The sequence below is a fragment of the Perognathus longimembris genome, chromosome 17 (genome assembly GCF_023159225.1).
Source record: "Perognathus longimembris pacificus isolate PPM17 chromosome 17, ASM2315922v1, whole genome shotgun sequence".
In the NCBI taxonomy this organism is placed as follows: domain Eukaryota; kingdom Metazoa; phylum Chordata; class Mammalia; order Rodentia; family Heteromyidae; genus Perognathus; species Perognathus longimembris.
Genome location: NC_063177.1, coordinates 40286398 through 40297099, shown reverse-complemented (window position 1 = coordinate 40297099; position 10702 = coordinate 40286398). Strand labels below are relative to the sequence as shown.

The window sequence follows — 10702 nt, the reverse complement described above, 5'->3', positions numbered from 1 at the left end:
GCGACAAATACACACCCAAAGGACCCCAATAAGTCAGGCTGGAGTGTTGGAGGGGGGCAGGAAGCCAGTAGAGAAGCCTAGCACAGGTGTGTGTGAAGCTGGACACGTGTGTGTGTGTGTGTGTGTGTGTGTGTGTGTGTAAGGTGAGACTTCAGTTTGGATTTTTTTGTTCTGATTCTTGGGGTGACGTTTCTTGAAGAGTCTCCTCTTCTTCTATTTATTTTGCTTTGCATTGAAATCACTTGATTGTAACAAGTGGGGAGAGTCAATCGTTGCAAAGGACTGAGGTGGGGCATCGATACAGATGGATCCCGCAGCCAGCAGTTGCCTGCAGAGTTCCCACCCACCCGTCCCCATCTGGGGCTGCCTTCGGAACCCCCACGCGGAAGGTGGCGGGGCCTCAGCGCTGCCCCCTTACCCGCCAGCCCCGCTCTCCTTCCACCAGAAATCAGACTTCCTAGCCACAGCCCCCACAGCGTACCCTGACTTCTCAGCTTCCTGTCTGGCGGCCACCCCCCACAGCCTGCCCAGGGAAGAGCGTATCTTTACTGAACAGCACCCCGCTTTTCCACAACCCCCTGACTGGCACTTCCCTGTCTCTGAGGCCCGGCAAAGGCTCAATCTGGGCCCGGCTGGGAACTCCAGGGAGATGGGAGCCAGCAGCCCAAGCCTGGTAGATGCCACCGGAGGACCAGGCGAGGACTTCGGGGTGCTGGCGAGCACGGGCAGTGAAACAGAGAAGAAATCATCTGGGCGGAAGAAGGAAAGCTCAGGTAGGTGGTGCAGTGATTGACTATGTGGGTACTGTGCAACCCTGGGGAAGGTGCTGGCATTCCCTGAGCCTAGGACTTCTCTGAATATCACATGGATGAGAAGCTATTCAGATTCGCATGTCTGACCTACCTGGCTGCAAGAGAAAAGGAAGGTTGCCTCCTCCAGGGGTTCCAGAATTCTCTGATGACGCGGGCTGTGGGTGTCCCCCGCATTCCTGGGTCCTGGGAAGAGTGTGTCACAGAGAAAAGGACACGGGGTGAGCATAGATTTGGAGAGCAGAGGGAAACGGGTGAGGCCTGGTTGAAGCTGAGCTACCTCTGGGTCAAGCAACTCCCCACCACCAGCTGGTCAGTTCCAAATGGTTTCCCAGAGCCACAGCTGAGACTCAAGGCTTAGGGGGGGCTTAGGACCAGGGCTGGGACTCTGGGTGGGCCATACGGCACAGAAGCCCAGAGGCAGAGGAGTAGCTCTAGAGTTGATGTGGGGTTGGACAGAGGGGCAGAGGGGAGACGCAGGGCTGGGGTCTGAGGAAGACTGGCAGTGAGTACTACCCTGCAGTGCTGAGCCATGCCCAGGCCCAGGGGGCAGCTCCACGTGCAAAGCCCAGCCGAGCCTTGGGGAAGGCAGTGCTGCCCCCCAACCCAGCCCAAGGGCATCATCGTAGGAGAGTCAGTGAGAGTCAGGCCAGGCTGGGAGTGTGGGGTTGTAGGGGGAGTATGGTGGGCTTGGTTTGTTACAATCTCAGCTTCTCACTGTCACTTCACCTTTTGTTTGGTCCCCTGTCCCTGCCTTGCTCAGAAAACACAATGTCTCAGCCTCCTGCCCTCCCTCCCTCCTGCACTCCTGACAGTGCCCCGGGGTGATGCCCTTCCAGCTAAACTTAGAAAGGGCCTTCTGGGGCTCAACAGAGGCAGGCCAGGGAGGTGGGTGCCAGCTAGCAACGGACAACAGCAACAGCTCATGCTTGGCTTTCCAAAGCACTTGTCACTTAGCACAGGATTGTGCGTGTGTGTATGTACGTGCATATGCCAGGACACTAGGGCTTAAAACCAGGGTCTGGGTGCTATCTTTGAGCTTTTATGCCCAAGGCTAGGGCTGAACCACTGGAACCATAGCTCCACTTCTGACTTTTTGCTGGTTAACTGGAGATAAGTCTCATGAACTTTCCTCACTGGGCTGGCTTTGAACCACAATCCTAAGATCTGAGTGACTAAGATTACAGATGTGAGCCACCAGCACCTGCTGGAATCTTTATTGTATAGGTATTAGTCTTCTTTGGGGATTTTACTTCGGGGAAAGGGGGTGGGGCAGGGAGGTCAGTTTTGTAAGGGCCTGCAGAAGAGAGAGAGAGTCATGAGCGAGGCCCATCACCAGCTCCAGACTCTGCAATTCTGCTCTGAAGAGACAAACCCACAAAGGTGCCCCCATATCACCCCACCAATCCTAGTTACCACTTAGATCTTCTCTCAATCTAAAAATTTGATACCTTGTCATGGATTTTTGTGGTGGTGATGAAACCTAGAGCATTGTACACGCTTAGCAAGGGCTCTGCCACTGAGCTACATCCCCCGCCTTTTCATTTAGATTTCTAAAAGTGCTACATGAAAATATGTAGCTTGATCACTGGGATTTAGGGTACCTTCATATGTATGGCCTATCTGAGCATCTCCTGTGTTCTGGTCGAGCCAGCTGTGGAAAGTTAAGCAGCATGGACCACAAGTGGCTTACCCACAATGCTTTGTTGCCAGATAGGCAGGTTACAGCATCAGCAGTGCAAGCGTTGGCTGTATGACTTCCAGAAAAGTTCTTCACATCCTGCATCCCCCAGCTGTGAAATGGGATGTGACACTAGACCTTTCCATATGTCTCTGTCAAGGTTAAATACAATAAGTGTGTGTGTGTGTGTGTGTGTGTGTGTGTGCTGATCCTAGGGTTCGACCTGAGGTCTTGGTGCTGTCTCTTAGCTTTGTTGCTCAAAGCTGATGCACTACCACTTGAGCCATGGTTCTATTTATGGCTTTTTGGTGGTTAACTGGAAGAGTCTCACAGACTTTCCTGCCTGGGATGGCTTCAAACTGTGATCCTCAGATTTCAGCCTCCTAAACAGCTAGGATTACAAACCTGAGCCCCTAGCCTCCGGCAAATAGCAATTCTTAAGATTACCCTACAGCTGGCCCCTACTAAGAGATCAAGTAATTGCAGCTAGAAATGGCATTTGGCCCATATTTCCTAAACCAGAGGCACAGAAAGAACATAGAATACAGCAAATATTCCTATACTGTTGAGGATAACAGGACTATAGCCAATACACTTGTCTCAGAAATTTCTAGATCAGGGACACAAGAAGAGGGGATTTCTTATAAATCAGTTTGTCCTAAAATCCAATTGTCATGATGGAGGAGTTAGCTGGAGTGGTAGACAGAGTGCCAGACCCAGCAAATACTATCCATCCTGGCTGACCCCAGCACTAACTGGGAGTGTTTACAGAAGAAATATTCTCTGCTCCCCTTCTTCTTCCCCAGCCCTCCCCCCAAATCTCCCCCCTTCATGCCCAGCGTCTTGGTGCTGTAAATGATTTAAAAAAAAAAAAAAAAAAGCAGGACCTGCCTTCCCACACTCTGCAGTTTCTCACCACAAAACTGACGGGGGGTGGGGTGGGGGGGAAGACCACAGCCATGTTCTCTTACCAGAGGCCCCCCCCCCCAGCCCTGTGGGTGCTAAAGACCCCTGCTGGCAGGGACAGCTGTGAGGCCCCTGTGGTTTGCCCCCACACTGTCCCTGCTACTGTGCTTGTCTTGAATTTATGGGAACGTGGGATTTCGCGGTGATTTCCTGATTGGGTTCAAGGGGAGGTTGTGTGAGATCAGCCCCACTGGCCGCAGGTGGGGCCTGGCTGCTCGGCCACCTGTGAGCACCTTCACCCCCCTGTGCCCAGCATGCACTCTGCCCTCCCAGCCCCCACTCCGCCTCACCCACCCTCCTTCAGCCTCAGTTAAGGTGTTTTGCCAGTCCCCTCCGGCTCCAATGTTAGCCCCTCCATCTGCCTCTGCCTATACAAACTATACAAACATGCAAATCCACCAGAGATTTAAAACCATCTATTAATCGGGCCCTCCCTCCTGCCAGCCCTCCTCCACCTGCTCTCCCTTTATCTGATTACCGCCCCCCTCCACTCACCAGGCAAACCTGCACCTTCTTCCATCCTCCTTGGCTTTAACCTGGCCTCTCCCCAACTCTCCTACTTGATAAAGTCTTTCTTGTGTGTTTATTTTAAATTAATTTTATTGATTTTTTTTTGTTTATATAGTACCAAGGAATTGAACCCAGGGCCTCACGCATGCTAGGCAAGCATTCTACCACTAAGCCACATTCCTAGTCCATCCTGTATATTTTCATATGAGACTAACAAGACACCCTTTCTGAGCCCATCTTAGCCCTTTTAAGAGTTTATGGTTTGGGGGCTGGGAATGTGGCCTAGTGGTAAAGTGCTCGCCTCGTATACATAAAGCTCTGGGTTTGATTCCTCAGCACCACATATATAGAAAACGCCGGAAGTGGCGCTGTGGCTCAAGAGGTAGAGTGCTAGCCTTGAGCAAAAAGAAGCCAGGGACAGTGCTCAGGCCCTGAGTCCAAGCCCCAGGACTGGCAACAAAAACAAAACAAATAAACAAAAGAGTTTATGGTTTGAAGGAAAAAAAAAACAGCCTTAAGAGATTGGAGGCATGGCTCAGGTAGTACAGCACCAGCCAATGAGCAGATCAAGAGTTCAAATCCATGTTTTATAATTGTACAGAGAATTCTATCAGTAGCAGCTACAATCAAAAAGCTTCAAGTTCAGACTGGGAATATGGCCTAGTGGTTTCGTGCTTGCCTTGCATACACGAAGCCCTGGGTTCAATTCCTCTGCATCACATACACAGAAAAAGCCAGAAATGGCACTGTGGCTCAAGTGCTAGAACACTACTAGCTTTAAGCAAAAAAGCTCAGGGACAGCACCTATGCTCTAAGTTCAAGCCCTAAGATCAGTGTGCACGCGCGCACACACACACACACACACACACACACACACACACATAAAATTCTATGTCCATTGAACATGTGAACTTTAGATACCTGGTGTAAGAGGGGTCCCATGGAGTTGTCTTTGTGTGATGGGCATATTCAACTTATAGCATCATGTCCTCAAGTTTCATGCAAACAAGTTCGTAGCATGACTGGATTTCTTCTTCTTCTTCTTCTTCTTTTTTTTTTTTTTTTTTTGCCAGTCCTGGTGATTGAACTCAGAGCCTAGGCACTGTCCCTGGCTTCTTTTGTTGCCCTGTGAGCCACAGCGCCACTTCTGGCCTTTTCTATATATGTGGTGCTGAGGAATTGAACCTAGGGCTTCATGTATAAGAGGCAGGCACTCTTTCCACTAGGCCATATTCCCAGCCCGTGGAATTTCTTCTTTTCAAGGCTGAGTAATCATCCCTCTGTGTATGCATCCCATCTTCCTTTATCCATCATTTGTTGATAGACCGTTAGATGTCATTGTGATTCTTAGCAATTGTGAATGATGCTGCAATGAATATAGGTGTGGAACTATCCCTTTGAGCTTGTATATTCAATTTTTAAAATCAGAATTGCTGACAACTCTATTTTTTTTTTGTCAGTTGTGGGGCTTAAACTCAGGCTCTGGGCATTGTCCCTGAGCTCTTTTGCTCAAGGCTAGCCCTCTACCACTTTGAGCAACAGTGCCACTTTCAGTTTTTGAGTGGTTAATTGTAAATAAGAGTCTCACAGACTTTCCTGCCCAGGCTGGCTTTGAACCGAGATCCTCAGATCTCAGCCTCCTGAATAGCTAGGATTATAGACATGAGTCACCGGCACTAGGCCCTAATTTTTTAAAAGAATAGTCACATATTTTCCATAGCAGTTCCACTGTTTTATATTTCCACTAATAATGCATGTATGCTCCAATATTTCTACTGCCTGGTCAACATTTATCTTATTTTCATTTGTTGTGGGTCTTTGGTAGGATTGGAGTTTGAACTCAGAACCTTGCTCTTGCTCAGATTGCTTGCTCTACCACTTGAGCCACACCTGTCTATGTGGACTCTTTATACAGTTTTCTACTTACAAGACCATGTGTCAGGCACTGTGGCTCATCCCTGTTCTATTAGCTACTCTGGAGGCTGAGATCTGAGGATTGCAGTTCAAAGCCAGCCTGTGCAGGAAAGTCAGTGAGACGCTACTTCCAAATTAACCACCAGAAAACCGGAAGTAGAACTGTGGCTCAAAGTGGTAGACCACTAGCCTTGAACAAAAGAGCTTAGAGACAGTGCTCAAGCCCTGAGTTCAAAGCCCCATGACTGACAGGGTAAAAAATATATATATATATCCAGAAGTGGAGCTGTGGCTTAAGTGGTAGAGCACCAGCCTTGAGCAAAAATGATAAAGGACAGTGCCTAGGCCCTGAGTTAAACCCCCAGGACCGGCACAACATTTAAAACAAAATCCTAATATTGTCATTGCCACCATTCCCTCCTCCCCACCACTCCCCTCACCCAGCACAAAGGCTCTTCATCTGCTCACTGCCCAGTCCCTCCCTCTCTCTCACCACTGCATACCCTCACAAACAAACCTTGAATGTCCCATCCCCACAGCTGGTCTTAGAGGCTGAGAGCCCTGGGCATGTCGATTCAGGTACCTGCAGTGGAACCAAAAGGCATAGATATTGGGCTGAGCAGGGACCAGTGAGAAAGTCAGGGCAAGCCTAGCAAGCCAGGGTGGTCCCGGATGTAAAATTCTATCTAGTCTTACACCGGTTCCATCCAAATATAATCTACTTTGATGGGCATGGAGCCTTCAGTAGCAGAGCTGAGGAGCACATCAAAGCCTCTGTATTACAACAGAGAGCCCAGGAAGCTGCCCACACTGTTTTTCAGAGGGTTTGCCCCAAATCTCGCCTACTGATGTCACAGCCTGAAGATTCTCTTCCTCTCCCCTCCCCCAGGAGTCCCAGCAAGACAGACCTGGGCCCAGACACTGTGCCTAGAGTGGACAGAGCCCCCACATTCATCATTCTTTCTGGACACTATGACAAGTAGTGACAGCCTTATACCGACTCCGAGGGCCTTAAGCAAGCGTTTTTGTCTCTGGGCTTTAATTTCTTCTTCTGTGCAATGGGCCAGTGTGTATCTTACCTACCTCAGAGAGCAACTAACAGGATAAGGACTGGCATCACAGCTCTGTTCAGTGGCACAGTGTTGGCCCAGCATGTGCAAAGTCCATCACCAGCCCTGCAAAAGAAAAATATCCTAAGAAGTAGAGCCAGTCGCTGGTGGCTCACGCCTGTCATCCTAGCTACTCAGGAGGCTGAGATGTGAGGATCGCAGTTTGAAGCCAGCCCAGGGAAGGAAAGTTCATGAGACTCTTATCTCCAATTAACCAGCAAAAAGCCAGATATGGAGCTGTAGCTCAAATGATAGAGTGCTAGCTTTGAGTTAAAAAAAAAAAAAAAAAAAAGCTAAGGATCAGCAATGCAAGCTATACTCAAGCCCCAGTACCAGCAAAATAAAGAGGAGGTAGTAGAAAGTAAGTGTGGAAATAACTCCCTTTCTAGGAAATCTGGCCTGTTTCTGCCCGAAACTTGCTGCGTAAGGTAAATCCCTTACTTTCTCTATAAATGAACAGGGTATGTTAGGTCATTTCAAAGTCCCTTCCAACTCTACTGCTGTGTGCTCCTGTAATACATATGGAAGCCCAAAAGAAGTTTCTCTCTGGGGAAAAGGCAGCCACAGTGAACTGCAAAGTGCTATTTGAATACTAGTCACACAACTTTCCACCTGGTCTTAAGAAATCCTTGCAAAAGGGTGCTGGGGAGTTGAGAATGGAGACACTGGACTCCAAAAAGGCATGCTCCCCTAGGTTTGTCTAGACTTCCCCTAGCTTTGATAAGGCTGTCTGCTAACTTCACAAAGGCCTGCCAAGCCTGACAGCTACTTCTGAAGTAGTTTGCCTCTAATGGTGTGAATGTTTATGGGGAAAACACCATTGCTACCACACCCTGCTTCATCTGAGGACTGTGCAAGGCCAGAGTGGGCAGCTCCTTCCCCTTTCTTTTCCTCCCTCCCTCCCTTCCTTCCTTTCTTTCTCTTTCTGTATTGATTCCAGGGCTTGAACTCAAGACCTAGGCAGAGTTTGTTTTTGCTAGTGCTCTACCATTGGGCCACAGCACCACTTTTTTCTTTCTTTCTTTTTTTTTTTTTTTTTTTGCTGGTTAATGGAAATAAGAGACTGAGAACTTTCATGCCCAGATTGGCTTTGAACCGGGATCCTCAGATCTCAGCCTTCTGAGTGGCTAGAATTACAGGCGTGAGCCACCAGCACCTGGTTTGCCTTTAGATTAAAAACAACAAAACAACAAAAACCCACCATCTTCCGCTCACATTAACTCATCCAGGCTTCTGGAAGGTTGGTGCTTTCTTTTCTACAACTTCTTGCGAGAAGATCCAAAGCGCAGGGAGGTTGAGAGGCAGGGTTTAAACCTCCGCCCGCCCAAGTGCTCCGTGAACACCCCCACAGCTGGGCTGAAGCGAACCCGGCAACCTTTGAGCCTGGGACGGAGGGGGCAGGAGAACCAGACACCCCACAGCGCCCCGGGGCCGCGTGGGTGTGTGGGGAGGGGTCCCGGCCTCACCCTGCCCTCGTCCCCCTCCCCCAGGCACGCTCCGGAAAGTCTGTCCATCCGCCCCGTGACCGACCTCCCGGGCCCGCCGCCAGGAAGGGGTGCGGCGCTGGCAGCCGCCGCCGAGCCTGGGGGATCCTAGGGGACCCCCTGGCCTTGGACGGTGTGTCCTTCCCCTCCGGCCCAAGCTCCGGCTTCCGGCCTCTCTGCTTTCTACAGCGGAGCAGGCGGCCGGCACCGCACCACCGGGGACCTCGCCCCTCCCCTGATCCCCGATCCCTGCGTGGGCACCAGACTGGGGTGCCTGGCAGGCATCCAGCCGGCAGGATCCGTACCCTGAGACCTCGGCTCTGCCCCCTGGGGTACCCTGGGCGCCAACTGTGCCCCTATTTCCAGCTCCGACCCCCAGGCGGAGGCGGCCGACCCCATTCCTGGCGCTTTGCCATGCGCGCGCGCCGCCCACCCGGGCCCCCCAGGACTTGGCGCGGGGGTGGGGCCGGAGCAACCCAACTACAAAGGGGTTGGATGGAAACCAGAAGACGGAAGTGCCGAGAAGGGAACTCTCCAGGCACAGAGTTCCAAAAGGACGGATGGCTGGGCTCACGTGGGGGTCCCCAGTCCTCTCCGCAATCTTGGCTGCACAGCCAAATTGAGAGTGTGGGCGGCTATCCTGCCGTGGGCATATCCGGGTCGCGTCCTGCCGCCCACCCTCCAGGTGTGCCTAGACCTAGCCTCTAATAGAGGGTCACCATCCCCTGCCTCAGCAAGATGGGGATCAGGGCTCCGAAGGGATCCCCCATGTGAAGAGGTTGGGCCACAGCTCTCCGGTAAATGCCTGTGGCTGACGCCTGTAATCCTAGCCACTCAGGAAGCTGAGAGCTGAGGATCTTGGTTCCAAGCCAGCCAAGGCAGGAAAATCCATGAGAATTTTCAACTAACCACTCAAAAACTGGAAGTGGAGTTGTGGCTCAAAGTGGGAGAGCGTTAGTCTTGAGCAGAAAAGCTCAGGGACAGCACCTAGGCCCTGAGTTCAAGCCCTGCGACCAGCACCTGATTCTCAACCACAGTCTCCAAGTCTGTAAATTAAACGAGAGAATGGAGAGAAAGATCTAAATGTTAAGAGCCCTGTCTATGCCCAGGAATGGGTCTTGTAGGCATCCCTGGCCATGCAGAGTAGATTGTTTGTGAATTGTGGAGATGCACTGGTCTCTTCCCTAATTCCTCTTCATCCACCATCATTATTAAAGTCATGGTTACAACTGGGTTCTGGTTCTGACGCCTGTAATCCTAGCTACTTAGGAGGATGAGATCTGAGGATCATACTTCAGAGCTAGCCCAGGCAGGAAATGCCCAAGACTCATCTCCAAATAACCACCAAAAGGCCAGAAGTGGAGGTGTGGCCCAAGGGGTAAAGTGCCATCCTTGAGCAAAAAAATAAATCAAGGGGGAGAAGCCCTGAGTTCAAGCCCCAACATACACACACACAATCACAGTACAGTCACTTGCTTGTGGAATTCCAGGCCTTTTGTTCCACACAGGACTTACAGTTTGTAAACTCCTCTACTGCACTGGAACAGTATTTCAGCCAAGCAGCCTGGGTTTGATTCCTGCCTTCACCTCCCACTGTCTGGATGAACACAGAACTCTGTGCAGTCTTCTATAGATTTGGTGAAGAGGTAGCCAATACGTGTCAGGGGCTTGCTTGGTAGAGTGCCTGCCCTGTGAGCCATGTAATGGCTGAACTCTTTGTGTCTAATAGGAGCTTCCTGACCAGTAGACTACAGACTTGGCCCTGGGGACAGATTAAGCCTCTAGATCCAGAGCCAGGCCTAGATTAGCATCTGTGAGCTGGTCCTGACTAGCTTCTTGCCAGCCTGCATCCTATGGGAACCTTTGAATAGTCAGTGGGGTCTCAGGACAGCAGTACCTAACTAGACTGTTCACAGTTAGGGGAGGGATTGTTAAATATCCTACTGAATTCCAACCCTATCCTCACCCCAGTTTTGAATTAAGTGGTCTGGGATGACACTCTGAAATTTACATTTTTTTAAATGCCCATCCTGGGGCTTGAACTCAAAATCTGGGCACTCACATTTCCCTTAGCTTTGTCTGCTCATGGCTATTAGGATACCACTTAAACTGCACTCCCTCCTGCTGTTTTGGTGGTTAAGTGGAGATTAGAGTCTCAACAGAGGTCCCTGCCTGATCTGGTTTCAAGCTGTGATCCTCAGACCTCATCCCTGTGAGCAGCTAGGATTA

The 10702-nt window shown here is 50.6% G+C and overlaps 1 protein-coding gene across 2 annotated transcripts in view; it reads left to right on the top strand.

Annotated features, from left to right (window-relative positions):
• The first annotated feature begins 259 nt into the window (after positions 1-259).
• Positions 260-10702, top strand: part of Meox1 (mesenchyme homeobox 1) — a 13694-nt gene continuing 3251 nt past the window's right edge. For both annotated transcript variants that reach the window (XM_048367053.1, XM_048367052.1), the window contains exon 1: positions 260-773. In XM_048367053.1, coding sequence (XP_048223010.1) covers positions 305-773 — 469 coding nt within the window. In that variant the 5' untranslated portion in view covers positions 260-304. The remainder of the gene's footprint in view (positions 774-10702) is intronic.